The sequence below is a fragment of the Durio zibethinus genome, chromosome 9 (genome assembly GCF_047325235.1).
Source record: "Durio zibethinus cultivar Kanyao isolate XHJ-2024 chromosome 9, ASM4732523v1, whole genome shotgun sequence".
Lineage (NCBI taxonomy): Eukaryota > Viridiplantae > Streptophyta > Magnoliopsida > Malvales > Malvaceae > Durio > Durio zibethinus.
The window spans coordinates 1,285,667-1,305,843 of record NC_143170.1 but is presented as its reverse complement, the minus strand read 5'-3'; the positions used below and the strand labels follow the sequence as shown (position 1 = coordinate 1,305,843).

At 35.8% G+C, this 20,177-nt stretch overlaps 2 protein-coding genes and 2 pseudogenes across 7 annotated transcripts; 3 read left to right on the top strand and 1 right to left on the bottom strand.

The window, feature by feature from the left end:
* Positions 1-390: 390 nt before the first annotated feature.
* LOC111314866 (putative methyltransferase PMT21) lies at positions 391-5,473 on the bottom strand. Of its 4 annotated transcripts, none has more exons than XM_022916484.2 (8): positions 5,338-5,473; positions 3,481-3,780; positions 3,248-3,396; positions 2,930-3,125; positions 2,500-2,710; positions 1,541-2,216; positions 1,332-1,409; positions 391-865 (listed from the first exon to the last, which is right to left on the bottom strand). In XM_022916484.2, exons 2-8 carry the CDS (start codon positions 3,757-3,759, stop codon positions 640-642), a joined length of 1,815 nt encoding a protein of 604 aa, XP_022772219.2. In that variant the 5' UTR covers positions 3,760-3,780; positions 5,338-5,473; the 3' UTR covers positions 391-639. The 4 variants fall into 4 exon arrangements, with proteins under 4 accessions (XP_022772219.2, XP_089621378.1, XP_089621379.1 ...); XM_089765252.1 differs by lacking the exon at positions 5,338-5,473 and adding an exon at positions 4,065-4,269; XM_089765253.1 differs by lacking the exon at positions 5,338-5,473 and adding an exon at positions 4,050-4,219.
* A 1,418-nt stretch (positions 5,474-6,891) lies between these two features.
* On the top strand, positions 6,892-9,817 carry LOC111314855 (uncharacterized). Its single transcript, XM_022916476.2, has 5 exons — positions 6,892-7,291; positions 7,519-7,649; positions 7,988-8,113; positions 8,214-8,341; positions 9,240-9,817. The coding sequence occupies exons 1-5, from the start codon at positions 7,093-7,095 to the stop codon at positions 9,520-9,522; spliced, it is 867 nt and encodes a 288-aa protein (XP_022772211.1). The 5' UTR covers positions 6,892-7,092; the 3' UTR covers positions 9,523-9,817.
* A 1,062-nt stretch (positions 9,818-10,879) lies between these two features.
* Positions 10,880-14,844, top strand: LOC111314685 (uncharacterized; annotated as a pseudogene). The gene is made up of 7 exons (XR_016344909.1): positions 10,880-11,861; positions 12,386-12,463; positions 12,712-13,056; positions 13,228-13,340; positions 13,531-13,695; positions 13,842-13,981; positions 14,554-14,844. The product of XR_016344909.1 is annotated as an uncharacterized LOC111314685 (transcript).
* A 1,112-nt stretch (positions 14,845-15,956) lies between these two features.
* LOC111314677 (protein root UVB sensitive 1, chloroplastic-like) lies at positions 15,957-20,112 on the top strand (annotated as a pseudogene). The gene is made up of 7 exons (XR_016344910.1): positions 15,957-16,836; positions 16,925-17,204; positions 17,368-17,424; positions 17,630-17,826; positions 17,913-18,028; positions 18,829-19,005; positions 19,435-20,112. The product of XR_016344910.1 is annotated as a protein root UVB sensitive 1, chloroplastic-like (transcript).
* Positions 20,113-20,177: the final 65 nt, after the last annotated feature.

Sequence of the window (20,177 nt, the reverse complement as noted above, 5' to 3'; positions counted from 1 at the left end):
TGCTACGCTGGTACGATGGATGCTCAGATGTCCTCGCAATCCGGGATATCTTTTGGTTCATGATTGGGAATTTGGGACAACCTACTCCCACGTGTCATAAGCCCATTCTTTTTCTTTCCTATCAAATTTACTTCCAATTTTAGGTTGTTTTTATTCGTTTTGTTTTTTCCTTGAGATTGTTAGAATTGATTTTTAATTATTAAAATTAAATTTTTAATATTTTGTCAATAAATCATATGTTTATTAATCATGTTGGCTTGTTTGTTTATGATTTAATAATTAATAACTAATTTATTTATTTATTAACATTGAAAATCATTAATTTTTCAAAAATTTTGATTTTGGGCGAAGTAAATGGACCATCTGTCCCAATTCCTTTGGGCTTCACTTGCACAAAGTTGCAAAACTAATAATAATGTACTACTTACTAAATTACAAAAGTTTGTAGATAATTATGTTATTGGGAAGCTAACTCTTCAATTGACGAATATGAATTTAGTGATATCTATGGGGGAGGATAACTAATCTCTTTGTGCGGTATGGAACTTCCTTGTTTCAGCTCCTACTCTTGGGGAACTATAATTATACTTTTAACCGGGCAATAGACTTGTCACCTTGACTTGGATAACTATATCATCTTCAACTGCTGTTACTGTTTGAGGAATACCAGAGTTTTTTCTGGCATACTAATATCTTCTCAGACTTCTGCACACCATATTCAGTGTCTTCTATATGGCAGCCCCACCTTAACCCCTCGGCAATGGCGGCAATGGCATCAACAAAATAGCTGGATTCCCTTATTAACGCATACCCCTTTGGGCGCAAGATACGATCCATCTCCAACAGCACATACTTCACATCGCACCTACCAAAGCAACAATCATTTTCAGAACATGCAGAGCAATAGTTCAAAAACTACTCAAATTCGGAATTCATTATTTTCACTTCACATCATATCAGTCAATTAGCATGCAATTATATAATTATCAAATATATTTATGCTTCTAAAGGAAAAATCCTAAGCCTTTAACCACCAGGATTCAAAACACTAGACTACTGCTTTCTTTAATGCAAGTTCTTATCATAGTCAACCAAGCAGCTTACCTACTTCTATTCAGCCTTTTAATCTAATTTTCTCAGGCACAAGGCAAATCTATGCCCTCTGTTAATGCCACATTTTCAAATGTCAACTCTATCAAATCAGCAACCGCCATGCCTAACGTAAATCATATAGTTGTAATAATAATCTATGTCATTGTCAACCCAGAATAAAGTGCAAAAGGTTAAAGAATCCGTTAGAAATCAAATGGGAACATAAGCCCAACATCTACCTGTGGCTCTCAGCAGTGAAGAGGCCATCGAGCTTAAGGAGATCATATGTCCGAGGATATGTTGAAAATGGTTCACACCTAGAAAAGAGTTAATAAAGTAAACGCCATGTAAAATCTAGCATCAAAAGAACAATCATGTCACAGCCACAGAGCTATGCTCCTGATGAATGCCCGGGATTCAAAGTCCATATAAATGTATTTGAAATTACCAATCATGATAAGTTCCAATAAGGCCCCGGTCATAGACCACAGGTAGTGTGTTGGCAGCATAGGAAGAGACAACATTCATGACCCAGAAGGGGTCATCAATAAGAGCTGTAGCGAAACCTCCATAAACTGTATTCATGTCCATAACATTTCTTATCTCATCGGTCCCAATCCCAGGGAGTAACTTTTTGTAGTGCTTGGCCCGCACCTGCCACTTGCTGTCATCATGTTTTAAGGCACTGGCACTCCCACCAGGAACATCTGAAATGCGTTCTGGTGCAACTTGTAACCTCTCCGGCCACTTTGGCAGGGATTCTAAGGCTGATTTCTTGAGTTGAGGCCCTGGAACTACAACACATGGACGTAGCGGAGTGTACCATGCTGAATCAGGTTCAAGACTGTCATCGCACTTGGCAGGGTAGGCGTCTGGATCAGCAATCTGATCGTAGCAGCTATTATCTGAAGATTTCTGCCACACAGCAATATCATCCTTTTTGGCATACAATTTAAAGCACATTGAAGTCAACAAGTCCTGCAACTTCTCATAATCTGATTTCTGCTCTTCCACAGTCGTATTCCATCCACGCCAACGGTTTTCATAGTTTACAGGAGGGCCAGACAAGACCCAGAAACCACCGGGACGGAGTATGCGATGGACTTCAAGGAGATAAATTCCACCTGAAATCAAGAGCATCTATTGTTTAAACATTGCAAGTGGTAACCAAAAAAGGGTGCTTGCTCGATGGATATGATAAGCAAAGCAAAAAGCATGCAAGGGAAATATCTGATAAAGCCTCTTAATTTTCAGGCCATAGAAGGAACTCTATCAAACAAAACCATTCAACATAAAAGCAACAACAACAATGACATATAACAAATTATAATAAATGGAATCAGCAACTATGTTAGTTTGTACGAAAACTATATTTAAGTTTGAGCAGAGTTCAGGATAATCATTTACCAAATTCCGTCCATGGGATAAGGCATCTTGAGCAATGAGCCATATCAAATGAATTTGAAGGGAAAGGAAGGCGCTGGGTAGAAATGACACCAAGGATTGCAGGTATTCCACGTTCCAACGCGAACTGGACCTGAGCTTCATGATTATCTCTTGGAGCAAGAGAAATTGTCAGAATTCCACGATCTAATAGATCACCTCCCCAACTTGCAACCTGGAATTATATCAATTAAAAGAGTTTAAAATTTAGAAAAGGATAGAGGCAGAGAAGAGCATGGGGGGGGGGGGGGGGGAGTGAGAAGCTAAGAGATGGACAGTCAATTCCCTTCCAAAAGTCAATGAAAACATAGACAACAGTACATGGAACAGAGACAAACAAGTCCGATAAATATTTAGTATGAAAATTCAACACACTTTAAGAAAAGCAACTCACCCCACAACCAGTATCAATCGCAGTTCGAACCGTGCCATCTCTCATTTCTGGGATCAGATCTTGCATCAAATCTACATATGCACCAACTCCTCTGGGGAACATAGTACCCCCACCAGGAAACAGGAACTTCTCCCCTTGTTTCCTCAGCCAATTCTGATTAGACTTCTGCTTGTTAATCCAATCATATGGGACGTTCCTGAAAGCCGAACAACATTTTATACCATGTAAACTAAAAATAAATAGATAAATGAATAATTTAAGAAAGCAACTCACCCTCCCGAGGTAAATTAGCAAAACAAGAAAAAAAAACTACAATACCTGTACCAACATTCGTCGCGGCTCTTTGGCCATCTGATTGGTGGCTTATACCCATCAGGGGGTGGAACCAAGCATTCCTTCCTCTCAAACACTGGAGGACAGTGGCGTTCCAAGAAAGTAAGCCGATGAAGACCATACTGCCTCCACCTCTGTAGCAATAAACATAACCCATCACTCAAGCATTCTAACTTAAGTTAAGCAGCCTGTAACATCATTAAATGAATATGTGTTACGTTGGGATCTGTGCATGGAGTGTAGTCTTGATAATCAATGCTGCATTCAGGGAAGGCAATGGATTTGATTTGAAGGGGGTTTGCCGCAGGTTCTTTTGTAGAAGGAACGTCCTTGGAAACATCATGGACTGTCTTGTCCTCCAATTTATTTTTCTCAGAACAGAAGATTCCGCCAAGATAGAAAGAAAACCCGCATAGCACAAAAACCAGTAATGTTGCAGGAACAATCTTGACACCTTTATCAGGTTGGGAATGATATTTTCCATCTTTATGCTTCATGATTTCAGAAATAATTAATTACTGCAACATCAAAAGCCACCAATCAGTCAAAACAGAAAGGAAGAAATCAACCGAGAAGCTTGCTTTTGACGTAACTGAAATTGCATCACTTCATCCGTGCTTAAGGACGTGTAAAGAAAACCAGAAAAAGGCAATACAACATAGCAAATTTAATTTTCCTTAGGTTCATGGAAACAAGTAATTAGATCCAGTTAAATGAACTGTTCTGCAAAAACTTAAAAAGCAACAATAGATAACGATGAAATAAAGAAAATCCATCAATATATTACATGGTGTGGACGTACTGATTGTTTAAATTTTACAGTTGAGAATGACAAAGACCGATAAAATTGTAACCAACAAATGAAAAATAAATTAGCTTTTTAGGGGATCCAAGTAATGGGTAGAAAAAATATCCATCAACCCGTAAGAGAATGGAATGGGAAAGCAAAACCAACTCGGCTTCGAACACCAAGAATTAAATTTAATGTAGATCCTGCAACCAATCCTGACCATGAGACAAGACCTTAAAAGCTCTAAAACTCGAAGATCTAAAGCCAACTATTACCGACATCTACTACTTTACATGTCACTTTGCCTTTGTATCTTTCACACAGCCAACTTATGTCGAACTCAGCTGTTCTAGCATGGTCCCATTCATTCTCAATTGCTATACTCTTTCCCACCGAATCAAAAAGGCAACAGAGGAGCTATGGATTTCTTATCCAGCATGGAAAGGAAAAAAAGGAAATAATATTAAAAGGAAAAGAAATAAACAAACACAGCATGTGGTTTATAATCATTTCCTTGACATAGAAGAAAAGGTTGAATGATTTCATTGTCAATGCAGGCCAATCAGTTGTTTTTCTTTTTTTTTTTTCTCACCAGAATTATCGTTAGATACATTGACCTCATGAACAACAACTAATCAATTAACAAAATGCAAAAAGCACACAGGTCCAATGCCATTTTGCATAACCTTACAAGCAAGAAATCTTTTCATCCAAAATTTGCAGCAACAAGAAATGAGAAGCACCCAGAAAACCAGAGAAGAAAAAGAGAAGATTTTGTTTGACTACGGATTGGAATTAAAATTGGTAAATATCTAAAAATAGTAATTTAGAGGAGGGTAGTAAAGGTGGAAGAGAGAAGAACCACAATTTCATGCTTTTTCCAATACGTGTAAGTTAAAAACCAAGTCTTTGCCAAGTAATTAGCCAAAAATAGGAAATTGTTACAGAAAACAAGCCTCACCAGTACCCAAAAAAAAAAAAAAGTCAGATTTGTTGAGGCAATGGAAGACATAAAACCCAAAAAAAAAAAAAAAAAGAAGGAGAAATACAGAAAGCACGTACAAAGCAAATGGAAGGAAGAATGAAGGGATATTAAGATAAGAGAAGCAGAGAGATCTGACAAGAGAATTATACAATTATTATGTGTGTGGATAAGGTACAAAAGAAGAAATGAAAAGGGTGGTGGGAGTTGTTGAATGTAGAAATACAAATAAAAATTCTCTCTTTCAAAGGAGAAAAACAAGAGAAAGAGAGCCATAACAGAAAGGGTTTGCATTAAACTCACTGAGATCTCGCCTGCAAACTTATAAGTAAAACACAAACACAGAACAGCTCAACCTTAAATAACTCCCCTCAACTTCCTCGCTCTTTGTTTCTGGCTCGTTGTCCCCCCTCCTCTCTCCTCTATTTCCTTCCTTCTTCCCGTCACTCTTTCCTTTCTTTTCTCTCTCTTTCTTTCGTTTATTAATTAGAATTACTTATTTCTTTATTTAGCTTGTTTTACTTGAACTATTTTCTTCACTTTTTTTTAATAAATTAATTGCGGTAAAAAAGTGAAAGGCAGAAAAGAGAAATGATTGTTTCTAACATGAGCTGAATTACATGCAGAAAAGACGTGGGATTTTTTTAATATATAGTAAAAGATCCAACCATTGCATGCCACGTTCAAGAGGCTAAATCTGATAGATAGGGAATTTTGTTGCCTTGTTCATGTTCATGTTCGTGTTGTCGATGGAAAGATTTTAAAGGAAGCGAGCGATGGCTTCAATTGGCTTAGCTTTGATGATTCCTTCACCCTTTTTGAGTAGCATGAAAAAGATTCTTCTCTCAGTTTTTTCTTTTCCTTTCTTTTATTCTCACCTTCTTCCCTAACAATTCCACTGCATTTTCTTTTAACAAATGATGATGAAATCCACATCAAACAAAAGTACATCAATCCTGCGTAGTTGAATAACTGTGTTCTACTATATTAGAACTTTCTTTTCATTTGTTATATTTATTCGGATATTGTAACATATTTACATATATAAAGGTGTTTGATTGGTTATCTACTAACACCATCATTAATATATATATATATATATATTATAATATATATAATGGGTGTTTCAATTGATAATTTGGTGAACATTGGTCGGACGGTAATGCTATACATATAAAGAAATTAAAGTCCTTTCATTGATCTTCTGATGCCATGCTATATTTATATTATATAGAAATAGGAGTTTGATACATAAAATTTGAACCCCATTCTTTCACATTTCTTATTCATACCTTAATTTTCACTTGATTAATTAATAATATATCATGATATAAATATGGGTGAGTTTGTTTTATTCCTTTTGACCGTCTGACACTGCACATGAACTTTGACCTCGTTCCAAGTCAAAGTCAAAGTTGATTAAAAATATTTTAAATTTGTCAATTTGATATTCCCTTAACTAAGATGTCTGATTTCATGTCTGGATCAGTTGATCCAATCATAACAGGTCGGTTCTTATGTTGGACCGATTAAATGAATGATTTCATTAAAATTTGGTCAAATTTGCGGTTTTTTATTCTTGAGTTTTTTTTTTTTTTTTTTTGGCATTAATTCGGTATCCAAGCTAATAAACCAGTTGAATCTCGATTTCAAATAAAAATTACCCTTATAATCACTTTGTCATGTATTATTTTTGTTTATATATATTTAAAATATTGTTATTTAAATATATAATTACAGATATATTTTAATGAAAAATTAACTATACAATTTAGCCGGTGATCCAGTTGAAGCGTTGACCTGATAACCCGACCGGATAGTAATTACATTTTTAAAGTCCGCTCTCAAAATTATTTTATCCCACCGTTTTAACACACACACCCACTCGCCGAAAGAAAAAAAAAAAAAAAATTCTAAAACGCAACGATCCCTAGCGTAGCGTACTCTCTTTATTCCTTCGACTGTAGAAAACTCTCCGATCACGGGATAAATGGAACCGGTGACCGGCGCATTCGTTAGAAAGTCGTCTGCCTTCCGTTGATTTGCGCCTTTTAACGTATGGATTCTCAAGAAATCCCCGATAATCGTAACAAGGGTTTTCACTGCATGTTACTTCGAATCGCTTTTGCTCTTCTCTTCCCTATCTTCGCTTTCTTTTCCTTATCAGTTTTAGTTGCACTCGTTGCCATTTTTACTGGGGAATTATCAATTTCGAATCCGATTTCTCTCCCCACACAGTGCAAGATAGTCTCTAGCAGTAAGTTTCTCTCTGTTTCTCTTACCAATCAACTTTGACTTTTTTTCTTTAAGATTTTGACTGTCTTTCATAATTATTATTTTGTAATTTTAGCATAATTCTCAGGTGTAACTAGCAATTTCACTTAGATTATCGTTATTGTTTTTATATTTTCAATTTGTTTTTTTTTTTCGGGTAATGCAAGGTTGCTTCTTTTTGCCACTTTTTTGTTTTAAATTTAAAATCAGGTGTGGATATTAGGTCATCGAAGATTTGTGAGCTTGGATTATTGAACAATAAAGCAAAGAATGGGTTTTATCCTTTCGAGAGAAGGAAATTTAGATGCCGACATGATTACTATTGGACCTCAGTGTTCAAGGTAATGTTATCTTATCTGATTTGAGTCATGAGCTCCTTTTTTACTAATTTTGGAAAATATGGGTTTCCTTTAATTGTGGCAAATATGCATTTTGATCTCAACTATTTCCTATTATGATATATTGAATGGATTTTGGATTTGCATTTTCATTCTATTACTTTCCTATATTACTGAATGGGGTTTGGATTTGCCAAATCTTGTAATTTAGCTATACTACTGAAATGATAGATTAATGATATATTAGGATAATAAAAATACTATGCGGAAAGGCTGCAATAGTGAGTACTTCAAAATATTGTACTTTTTTTATATTATTGTTTTTTGCTAAACAATTTCAGGTGGAGTACAGAGACCATTCTTTGGGTCAGACACGACTTGCCTTCACAGAGGCACCGAATGAGGCCCTTCCTCTTAACTGCAGGCCTAACTTCGGTGCTGCTTGGCTGACCAAAAATAAGTTCAAGGTAGCATTTTTCAAGTTTCTATTGTTACTCGTGGTGATTTACAGAGTTCTTTTGTTTTCTTTTTAATGCAACTTTATAATCTAATTAGTCCCCTTCTCAGGTTAATGAAACCTATGAGTGCTGGTACACTTCAGGTATTTCCACAGTAAAGTTGTATAATGATGGTTTTTTCAGTTGCCAAACAAAAGATCCATCCACAATCGAGATGATTATACGATATTTAATAATGTGAGTTTATTACTTAAGTTCTTTTCTTTTTCTTACATTTAAAGTTTATTTTATATAGTTTCAGGAGTTCTGTTCGGCTGTCTTTTCTCAACAATGTGACTATTGAGTTGTTAAATTGTTTGGTTGGGATGAAATAGGACAGTTGGATTTATTTGCATTCTGGAACACTATCATTTTGTTGACGTGGGTTTTTGGTTAGCTTTTTTACATTTTGGATTGGGGCTTTGTAACTTTTTTGGAAGTCCACCTGCAATGGTGATGGGTGGGTTTGGTTTGAAAAATTGGAAATTCAAGGGTTTGGAATGACGAGGTTCATTTTGTTTCAAGCTGAATAAGGGTTACAGCAGCAATAGAAGAAGGGCTTTCCTCAGTAAATTTTGAGGATCTAGTAGTGAGAATGGTGTAGGACATTTGTTTTGTGATAGTGTAGCTACAGGGGAAGGTTTGGGTTTATAAAGAGTGAAAAGCTGAATTTGTTGGGTTGTTTTAGCTATAGTGAACAGTATTCTGAGAACAACTGCAGAGTTCTTTCTGAAGTTTGGGAAGAGAGAATGAGAATATTTTAATATTGGTTTCAATGAGATTGGACTTGAAAAGCCTTAAGAAGGTAATGAAATGTAGTAAAAGGGAGAAAGGTAGAGATGGAGATAGGGTAGGGTTTTAGTGGACTTGTTGAAGCTGAATGAAGATGTTCCTCTAGCTTTAGTAGGTGTCAAGAGTGATGCAAACAGTTTTATTCCTTCTTTTTCTTCATTAAGTTAATGTGAAGTGATAGCATTTGCTGATCATAGTTGCAATATGGTTGAATAGGACATATTGTGGATGTGTCTGTTTTGATGTCTTGGTGGGTTAATGCTGTTTTCCTCTATTTAATTACTGGCTGTTATGATACCATCAGATCCACCAAGATTTTGCAGTCTTGGTTTTCCAGCGACGGGAGAGCTATATATTTGAGGTGGGAAGCAATAGCTGGTGCTGTCACTGGCTTTTCAACTTCTATCATTACTATCAGCTTCGTTAGGATCCTACAACTTATGAAGTCTCGGTTGCCTCAAGCTGTTAACACCGTCCATATCAAGCGTGTTTGTTTTCTACTAGTGTACTTTTCTGTTTTGGGTTGGTTGGCATTCCAATACTGGAGGAGGCTCAATATCCCGGTGATTAGAGTTTATAACTACTAAGAAGTACTCTTTTTGTATGTGCTATTTGATATTTTCCCCTGGGAATTGGTATGCGTTGAGTCAGTGTAAGCTTGAGTGGTTACCTGATGTATTCGATTAACAGGTAGATACGGCTGGTCAAAGATTACAAGGAGCAGAGAGAGAAAGGGTCATGTACACTTGATTTACTGTATAAACAGTTGTATTATGATGTATAACATGCGTCACTGTACCTGAGAGATTCCGGAGTTCCCAGTGCATGTTTGTTTTCTGCATTCTTGTTGGAATACATTTTGCGATATCTTGCCTTGTCCCAGCGTACTTGAACCCCGGCTAATTCATATAATCAAATTTATACTATACGACAGATTAAAGGGGTAAATCACCTGCCAACCATAATTGAAAATTGCCTGGAACTTTTATGTTTCTTCCAATTTTTTTCATTCACCAGGAAAGAAAATAGGGAGATTTACATAATCCTTTTGTATCATTTAATCAGTATGATTTAAATGTAACAATACTTTAAATACTTTATATAGTCGATAAAATCTTCTAATGATTATATCAAACATTAAGATAAAATTTTGTTTTCATTTGACAGGAAAAATTTATAAAAATTATGAAAATTCTATAAAAAAAAGTTCATGAAAATGAAATAGTTGCTTCTTTAATGTAGCTGTAGCTAAGTGATAATAATAATAATAATAATAATAATAATAATAATATTATTATTATTATTATTATTATTATTATAAAATAGATAATACCCATGTAAGTCCTCAAATTTTACTAAATAATAAAAGTAAGTTTTTGATGTTTTTATTGTAAGAAATTAATGTTACAAACCTTTATTTTATTGTAATTATAATTTTAACGTTATAAAATATTTAATTTTTTATTAAAATCTTCTGAATTAGATGAATTCATTTATAGAAAATGCTAACTTAAATTTATTTTGATGAATTTGATGAAAGATATTTGAGGGAATGATATCTTAAAAATTATAACAATTAAAGTTTATTCATCTATTTGTAAAATTCAATAGGTATAACTGTAATAAAATAAAAATTTATAAATTTAATTTTTGTAATAAAAATTTGAGGGTTTGTTTTTATTTGGAGTAAAGTTTGAAAATTTATTTGGCTATTATTAAAAAAAATAAAAACAATTCTAGGAAATGCCGAATAAAACAGCGAAAAAAACGGAATACACATTGACATGATAGAGAATTAAAGTGGACTTAGGCCCACCAAGGAAAAGTAGCTGAAAGTAAACGTCATGTGGGGCTAACCCCAAATCATAATCCAATTCATTGCCCTTACTAATGAGAATGGCCTTGAATTATATTATTACCATCATCCAGCTTTTCCAACCAATCTGCTCCGTTCTCTTCTCTTCAATTCTGTAAACCAAACCAAACCAATGTTGCAACTTAGTAGCGAATACCCATATCAATAATTATTACTATTATATTTAAAAGCTTCATTCTTTTCTTCGTATACCGTCCTTCAATCCACCAATGATAATAATAAAAGCTTCTTTTTCTTTTTTTTTGAAAGAAACATTGCCCACATTGATTAATTTCTTCTACCATCCCTTTTGTCTTTTCAACTTGGCATTTTTAGTATTTGCATTTCACTCTATAATCAGTTTTTTTTTTTTAATTAAAGAGAGTTACAAAAGGGCTTCTGCAAGAAAAAAATTAAAGCCAAAATGCAATAATATTTATTATATACAGATCCCTGTTCTTAACTTTGTGTTTAGGATTTAAAAATTAGTAAAAGAAAATAGAAGAGAGAAAAGAGCAAGGCCGCTGAAATTGTGATCCATAATTTGGCATTAACTTAGCTCTTACAATAAATTTTTATCAATTTCATGCTACAACTCTTGTTCTTTTTTCTTCTTCTTCCTAAGCAAAACTTCCATTTCAGTCAACTGAAAAATCTAATTTGGTTAAACTTCAATTCACCTGCCAACTTATTATGGATTTTGGCAATTCTTGTTTCTTTTCCTTAAATCACTCTTCATTTGCTTCATCTTCCAAATCATCCATTTTGTGTTTTGCTAGTAGTTACCCGGGTCCCAAGATCTTACACTCTATCTTCAGACCCTCTTCTTCTTCCAAATTCACTGCTGCCTCGTCTCCCTTTAGAGAAGACGCTTGATCCTCTTCCATTTTATACCTTTCTTTTTTTTTTCTCTTGTTTTAGTGATAGACTGCTTTTTTTTAAGCTCTATATGTCACGTTTCCCCAGCTCAATTTGCAAGGCAAGATAAGGAATCAAAATGTTGTGCACATCATATTGCGTGCCAGCGGCAGCTATGGCATCTCCAACATTTCCTGATCATTGCTTTATCAGGTAATTCTCCGATGATTGAACTTGTTTCTCTCTCTAACTCTCTTTTCCTTTTTTTTTAATACTCACTTACTCAGTACTTGATTTTGGTAAGTGGGTTTACTATAATTTGACTGTTGGGTTATGGGAATTAAAATATTTTAGTAGCATAAATGTATAATGAATATAGAGATGGAAGAAGGATTTGTAGTAGGAAAACCCCTGGAATATCCGTTTATTCTTTACGATCATCAGGTATGATCATCACTATCATCATGATCGCAAGGACTTGAGGGGATGGAGGATTAGGATCATTGCTGCTACTTCAGCTTCTGATTACCCTCTTTTTTCCAATCAGATTCAGCTAACTAAAGACTCTTCTTCCCGTCACAAATTTTACTAGGAGGTTGATCTATAACAATATATACATAGATGTTGTTCATCCATTATGGATATCCACCTCGACGTGTTAATCATTATTTTTATTACTTAGATTATCTTCCATTTCCATTTCCTAATATTCTGTTGAACTCTAATACGATCCATAGGCTCTTAAGACTGCAAGGGACAAGTTCACCAAGGAGATCTCCTTTCATTCCAAGGACAAAGACATCTCTCTTGCTAAGGTACAAATATACCGATTACCTGCTTACTTCCTCATTTTTTTTGTTTGACCTTGTCAAATGGTAATGGTGCTACCTGCTAGATAATTTATAAGGCCTTCATTAATTCATCGTTTATATGGTGAGTGGTTAGAAGAAGAGTTTTTATTCGGTGAGGTACTTATTATTGCTTAATTCATTCTTTTGAAATGTAAGTCGGAAGTTTTATTTTGCTTGATATCTTTTGTTGAAGGCTTTGCTTTATGTTGCAGCTGAAGATGAGGCATTCATGGCTTTCAACCGAGAGATGGATGCTCGTGCCCTCCTGAATGAAAGGATAAATGTTTCTTCCCCATCTGATATCAAAGAGTGGGATTTTGTGGAGCAAATGCCTTTGGGTGGAAAGACCATATCTGAATGGCTGAGTGAGTTGGATGCAATTGCTAAAGAAGTTGAAGCAGAGCTAGTTTCAAGAGAGATAGGCTGCCATCTGGTTGAAGTTTTGGAGGCAATCAGTTTAGTTCTTTTTCAGTTAAGAGGCTTCAAAAGATTCCTTGTTCTTGTAGATTTTAAGTATTCATACTTACACTCAGTACTGAGCTCTGGATATGGCAGTGGTAAAGCCTCATTCTACTTCTTCAAAAAACTTACCTTTGCAACACATTTCCCTCATAATTTTGATCTAATGGCAATGTCATTGCAATTGTTTTTCTTTACTGTAATACATGTTTCCTCATCATTTCATTGTCATTTTAGGCAGTCTAATAATATGATTTTGTTAATTACAGCAATTTTGCTTAGCATAATTTACATTGAAGTTTGTCGACAGCTTGGTCTAACGATTGTGGGATCTTGATTTGGGGAAGATTTTTTGATATGGCCCCAAACAGGGTACCTGGAGGTACTTTAATCTTGAAAGTTATTTTCATGGTACATAATTCTTAGTTCATTCTTGTAGTGATGCGCATTTGATGTCTCACTGTATCCATAGTTATGTTTCTGCTTAGAAAAATTGCAAGTGAGTTACTTTTTCTTCTGGCCAATTGCCTACGTTGAATAAATTCACTGAATTTCTACACTTCTCTCTGTAGGAGCTCTTCAAAGTGACTTCAGGACACAGCTTGTTTGCTATTGTCAATGGAAGGTGTGTGGAGGACCCTAGATCCATGGCATCAGATTTAACTGGCACTTCAATTGTAGGGCTTGAGATAGCTACAAACCGCGATATTATTGGGATTGCTCTAGCCAATTTAATTGTAAGTCCTAATTCTTATCATCAAGTTATGTTATTTTTTGGATAATGTGTGTCTACATTTAATTATTTTCTTGTAAACTATTCATGCCTCAAAGTATACTTCCGAAATTTCTTTTCACATATGAAATAAACTTAAAAAAATTGCAGAGGCTTCACTGGAAACGTGCTTCAAGATCAAATTATGGGTTGATGCTGACTTCTCCCCTTAGTCATGTTCATAATGCTGATGAGAAACCTAACAAGTTTGATAAATCAAACGTCCCTTTCTAGTGCCCTCAAGATCTTCGGTAAATTCTAATTTATCTTTATTAATTTAGTAGCATAACTTTCTTCCTGATATTTTCATGTATGTAGCAGTTGCATTTGTGTTCTTATGCATCATTTGACTGTTTTGAACTGCCTCTCAGCAATTTCATCATGCATTCAAAGCTGAAGATGAGATGTCCTGTGTATTTGGCATCATATATTATGGCATCATGAATGAATGTCTAGTATAGTAAAGGCCATGCCTGCAACTTTGGTATGTTTAGTTTTATCTATTGTATTCAATTTATTAATATTTTAAGAGATGAGGTGGTTTGCATCACTTGTTCATCTTGTAAAGGTAAGTTGCATAATCATCCATACTTTTTCACCGTACATTCTAAATGCACTTTGCAAGGAAGTTATCTCAATAAGAATGACAATCGGGTAGGCTTGGGCTGGCATTACTTTCCACATCCAGCTCTACCTAGAAAACACTTTCCCTGTCCATATGTTTTTCCCCACTATTTATGGTAAAACGGTAAATGTAATACTGACATGTTTCCAGAGAGGTTTTTGTATTTTGCTCATATTCTTTCCATTTGAATACTGGTAGTGGGATTAGGCTTTTGTTCCAATAAATAACTGACTGGTAAGGAGCTGCAGCAATGAAGATGGTCATTGATAAACTTTCTGCAGTCAAGATTCATAAATCTTCATCGACTATGTAGTGAAGACACTTCTTTATAATTCACTCATCTGACTCGGTTACGAGAAATCAGAACCTGCTAGTATTTTGTACATTTTTCCCTTTATATGCAATTTCTGACTGGCAATGTTAATGCCATATTAATTTGGTAGGGATGTGATATGTGATGCAAAGTACATTTTAGAGTTGAGCTTAAAATTGTTTCCCCATTTATCCCATTCTTTAAACTACATAATAACATATTTGTTTCTTGTGGGTAGGATTTGTTGGTGTAGTTTCGCTACCTTGGGTAGTATGGATGCAAGTTTGATTGCTAAAACTTGCGCCAAAATCATGCTTGAAGGTGGTTAATCCAATTTATACCAAGCAAAGAGCATCATCATATATGGCATGCTAAACATTGGAATTCTTTGCAAGCTAGCTATTATGGCTTCAGAAAGACTGTTGATTCTGCAGCCACATAATTGGGCACTAAGGAGAGACCATGGCATGATGCTGTATTATAGTAGGCATCATTTCAGATACTTGTTAATTTTAAAGAAGGTGGTTATATAAAGCTTTTTCGGTTGATGGATGAAATAATATTTGATAGTATTAAAATGTCAGGGAATATGGCAAGGCAGTGCAAGAGCTTAGCATTTGCATGGCCTTTGCTCCGGAAGAAGAGGTGGAGATTCTTGAACCATTTGTTGGGAAATTGCATTTGATGCGGCTGGAATCATCATGGAAGCCTTTGGGGCACGCTGGTCGATTGACAGTTCCTTGATTTTGTATATAACCTTCTTTCTCTCTATCAAATCCTCCTTGGCCTCCTATAGTTGAAGGGACGGATTCTGATTAGCATGGCTTTTTTGATCACATGAATAGATGAACTCCAAAATATAGCAATGTATTGGAGATGTAGTCAGATCCTAAGTTGAAAACTCCAAACAAGGGGAACTGTACTCTGCCTTCCCCTCTATTTTTCTTGTGGCGCATCCGTTGGTATAACATCAAGGAAAATTATTAGTCGGAATGGCTCTTTGCATAGCTATTAGGGTACTCAAATCCCTCATTTTTATGGCTTGGTAGTACATTATAAGGCTAGCTTAGGCTTATACATTGTCGTTGATTATATGACAATGACATTAATGATGCATGAAAGGATATTGAAGCTAAGATCTCTCTAATTGAGGGTAGATATGAAGCCGCCGTTGATTCTTTTTAATTCTTGTACCAATTTGTACAAGTGTCTCCTGGCTGTTATATAATAGTGGTAAAGGACTCTTCTCTCCTCTCCCCTTTTAAACTCTCTTATGACAAAAATATATGAGCCAGCGCCCAAACAGAACCGCAAAAATCCATCCTTGTGCTCTGACTTCATACGCTCTTCCACCCTAGTCTGCACTCCTTCCCAGTTTCCATTACCATCACCAAATGGAGACTGAGTTAGTTGTAGCATTTTAGTCAAGAAACCTGATTCGATTCGACCCAACAACAAAGAAGAGGGACGCTGATTTTATCTGTTAGTGAAAGAGAGAAGGAGCGAGAGAGATGCCCTGCACTTTCAGTTGCGCCTCCGTCTTCCTTTCTTCACCCTTCGCCTTCCCTTCGTCATCTTTTCCCTCAAGCTACGTGCCCATAGCCCGTTTCTCTTTTCCCGTTTGACCGTCAGGGGGTCTTCTAAACCAATTAATAACAAGGCTACTGCTAACTCCGTGGCCTTTCCTTTGCTATCTGTTGATGGCGGTTGTGAATGCAAGAACAACAACAGCAACAATGATGATGATGGCCCATTCGGGTCTGATCCTTGGCGGTGGAACGACGATTCTTCATCTTCTCATTCATATCCTTTTCTTTTATTCTTTTCTTCACTTTTTGCTTGCTTCTGCCCTTCTGAATTATCCTCCACCCTCGCAAGAACTAATGGGAATGCCGAGGAGGATGACGACGTCGTTTGGGAAATGAGAGGGAGCAAGTGGACTAAGCTCATTCCTGATTTCTCCGAGGATGCATTTGTTGGTTCGAATGGGATAGCGAGTTTAACAAAATCGTTGTCTCTGTCAACTATTTGGTGGCATGCAGAAACCTTGTAATGCGGTTGTTGCTCCCTGAAGGTTTCCTCAACAGCGTTACCAGTGATTATCTTGATTACTCTCTTTGGAGAGGGGTACAGGGCGTTGCTAGCCAAATCAGCGGTGTTCTCGCCACCCAAATAATTATGTCTTAATTTCTTGCTCTTATTTTCTGATTTAGGGATTTGGTAAAACGTTTGGTGGTCACTTTTGTTTGCTGTTGTTCAGGCGTTGCTTTATGCTGTCGGATTGGGGAAAGGAGCTATTCCCACAAATGCTGCTATCAATTGGGTGTTAAAGGATGGAATTGGGTATTTAAGTAAAATCATGTTGTCCAAATATGGAAGGCATTTTGATGTCAATCCTAAAGGATGGAGGTTGTTTGCTGATCTCCTTGAAAATGCTGCCTTTGGGTTGGAATTGTTGACCCCTGCTTTTCCCCATCTCTTTGTTCTCATTGGTGCTGCTGCTGGGGCTGGAAGATCAGCAGCTGCTCTCATCCAGGTATTGAAGTTATTTTCCACCATTATCCTAAAATTAAAACTATGTTCTTCTATCTTTCATGCTGTTCTAAAAAAAGTACCACGTTGTCCTTGTTGCCATTATTTCTTATGTTGATCAATATAATGGTGTTTGGTTGCTGAAATCTGACACTGATCATTTCCAGGCGGCTACTAGAAGTTGTTTCTATGCTGGTTTTGCTGCTCAAAGGAACTTTGCAGAGGTAAGGCATTATTTATTCCTATTGTTTTTTACCTAATATCTGATATGGTATGCAGTTTTGAATACCCAATGGTGTCTTTCTTTAGTTATAATCAAATTGGAGTTGGCATGACAGTGGCATTCCTGTTAATGATATTGTGACTTTGGCTTTGACATGGGCACATGGCCTATATTATGTCTTTACTAAAGGTAATTAGTTATTGTAGGTAATTGCAAAGGGTGAAGCTCAGGGAATGGTTAGCAAGTCCATTGGAATTGCTTGGTATAGCATTGGCTAACTGTATAGGCTCATCTACATCTCTTGCCCTTGCTTTGTTTGGTGTGGTTACTTGGATCCATATGTAATGCAATCTGAAGTTATATCAATCTATTCAACTGAGGACTTTAAATCCGTATCATGCAAGTAATATATCTGTCCTAAAATTGTTGTTAAATGAGGGTTCTAGTTCATTATATAATGGAAAGCCTATTCCTTCAATGTTTTAACAGGTTTGGTTTTCAGCAAATATCTCCTGAGCCGCCAGGCACCTTCAATCAAAGAGGTCAACAATGAGGAACCCCTTTTTCCAGCTGTACCATTCCTTAATTTACTGTCTGCAAACGGAGTGGGTTACTCTTTCTCTCTAAGCTCTCTCGAAATATAATTACTACTAATTAGTCCTATACTGAACAAAATTAATATAAGAATATGGTTGATTGATTAGGGTCAATACTTCAGGTGGTCTTTAACAGAGATGTTTTTCTAGGTTGCCTCGTTATATTGAATCCATATCGTGATTTTTGAATTAGTAGAAACTTGGATAACCTAAAAGATTAAGAAGGCTAAAACTTCAGAGAATAAACAAGCACATCTGCCCAATGTTATGGTTAGTAATGGAACAAACTGCATCACAGATAATTTACTAAATGAGAATACCTCTTATATAATACTGCAGATGCATTTTGGCATATACTAAATTCAAAAAAGATCATACACCATTACTCATTAAAGGGAAGCATTCAAAAATCTCTTCATTTTTGGCTTGCTTAACTAATTTTCTTGCGCAATTAAAAGATAACTCCTTTGAAGCTTTCCTTTATAATTGTGGTTCTCAAAGAATATGAACTTGTACTGTTACCATGGCTCAAGACTTCTAGTCCTTCATGTTGCATTCAGCTGGCGGTGGATAGGAGCCTGGTCTATGGGTCAAGAATGCGATAACATCTTCAACACTCTTCCAATCATTCTTATCAATTTGACTTTGTAAAATTTACCCCTGCACTAAAATATTCAATTTACCATTCAAAAATTTCTAAAATCTTTGACTAATGAAGTAGGTTATGAGCAAAAAACATATATAAGTTTGGTTGTAACAATTTGTCAGTGTATCATCTGGTAGATTCTATCCTGAATTTCCATTTTCAGGAACAATCGGTTGTACTATCTTCAGAAGCAAAGCAGGCGGCTACTGAAATTGAGTGTTGGCTGCAATTGGGGTCCAAACTCAGTGATATTGTAAACAACAAGGAGGATGCACAAGCACTATTCAGTCTGTATAAAGATGAAGGCTACATTCTGACTGAGCAGGAAGGACAATTCTCTGTAAGTAAATAACCATTGTGGCTTTTAGCCTCCATTCCTTCTCTCTTTACTTGTTCTTGGGAGAGAGGACTTAGCTTGATTTCTTCTCTTCTCCCTTGTTGATATCTTCTTATTTTCCACCCTTACTAATTTCTTGGTAAACACAATTTGGTCTTGAATTTCTTGAATACTTTATTTTTTCCACCAGAATAGGAGGACCTCAATTAATATATTATTTAGTAGTTAAGTCATAAATTAGGCTCTTGTAGAAGACATCTTTGATAAAAATATGATGATGTAATGCTATAGGTTAGCTGCTATCTTTCTGTTACTTTGATGAGGCATGGAAATGATAATCGAAGGGCAAATTACTAACCATCCCAAAAAGAATTATAATAAAGACGACCATACTAATTCCTTTTGTGTTATCGAATTTTTTGCATAAATCAGGTAGTGCTTAAAGAAAGTTCATCACCACAAGATATGCTCAAGTCACTGTTCCAGGTAAATTATTTGTACTGGTTGGAGAGGAATGCAGGGATCGAAGCAAGTGGTGCTTCTAGTGACTGCAGATTAGGGGGGAGGCTACAAATATCTCTGGAATATATACAAAGGGAGTTCAATCTGTTAAAATCGACAGTGAATCAGTGGGTTGGGTAGCTGATGGACTTATTGCAAGGCCTTCGTCCTGGTTAAGTGGCCATATCAACTGTCTATTGATATGCAATGGATATAGCGGATTCTGGTCGATTACCTTCACATGGCTTTCTGTTAGCAAGTAAATGGTAAATGAGATCACCATATGAATTGGATCATGATGGAATGGCTAACTCATTCTTTTGCTGGGTTTTACAAAATCCTTGCAGCAAAATCAGGCACCCATTGTGCTGGTGATATATAACATTGGAAGCCTGCTTTATGTATTTCACCCATTGAATCAGTGTCTGTCATAGAGGTTTAAACGTTTTTGTTTTTGTTGTTTTTTGGTTGCTATAGAAAGTAGGAACAATTTCACATCTGGAATGAATAGAAATCGCAGTACGTTTCTGACTAAATTGTAAGTAGTTACCTTACGAGACAATTGAACAAGGTAAGGTATATATTTAGCGAAACTTTTATTTTTTTTCCTTTGGTTTAGTGAGAATAATATATTTTTATCTTCTTTGATATAATTGACTTCATTGGTAGACATA

Bases quoted from the DNA above. Each gene is read 5' to 3' on its own strand.
- LOC111314866 (XM_022916484.2), bottom strand. From the start codon at position 3,759: ATGAAGCATAAAGATGGAAAATATCATTCCCAACCTGATAAAGGTGTC. The intron at 2,711-2,929 runs GTGAGTTGCTTT...ATATAATTCCAG, and splicing joins CGATTGATACTGGTTGTGGG to GTTGCAAGTTGGGGAGGTGA. The intron at 2,217-2,499 runs GTAAATGATTAT...TCTTGATTTCAG, and splicing joins TATCCCATGGACGGAATTTG to GTGGAATTTATCTCCTTGAA.
- LOC111314855 (XM_022916476.2), top strand. From the start codon at position 7,093: ATGGATTCTCAAGAAATCCCCGATAATCGTAACAAGGGTTTTCACTGC. The intron at 7,650-7,987 runs GTAATGTTATCT...AAACAATTTCAG, and splicing joins ATTGGACCTCAGTGTTCAAG to GTGGAGTACAGAGACCATTC. The intron at 8,114-8,213 runs GTAGCATTTTTC...TCCCCTTCTCAG, and splicing joins TGACCAAAAATAAGTTCAAG to GTTAATGAAACCTATGAGTG.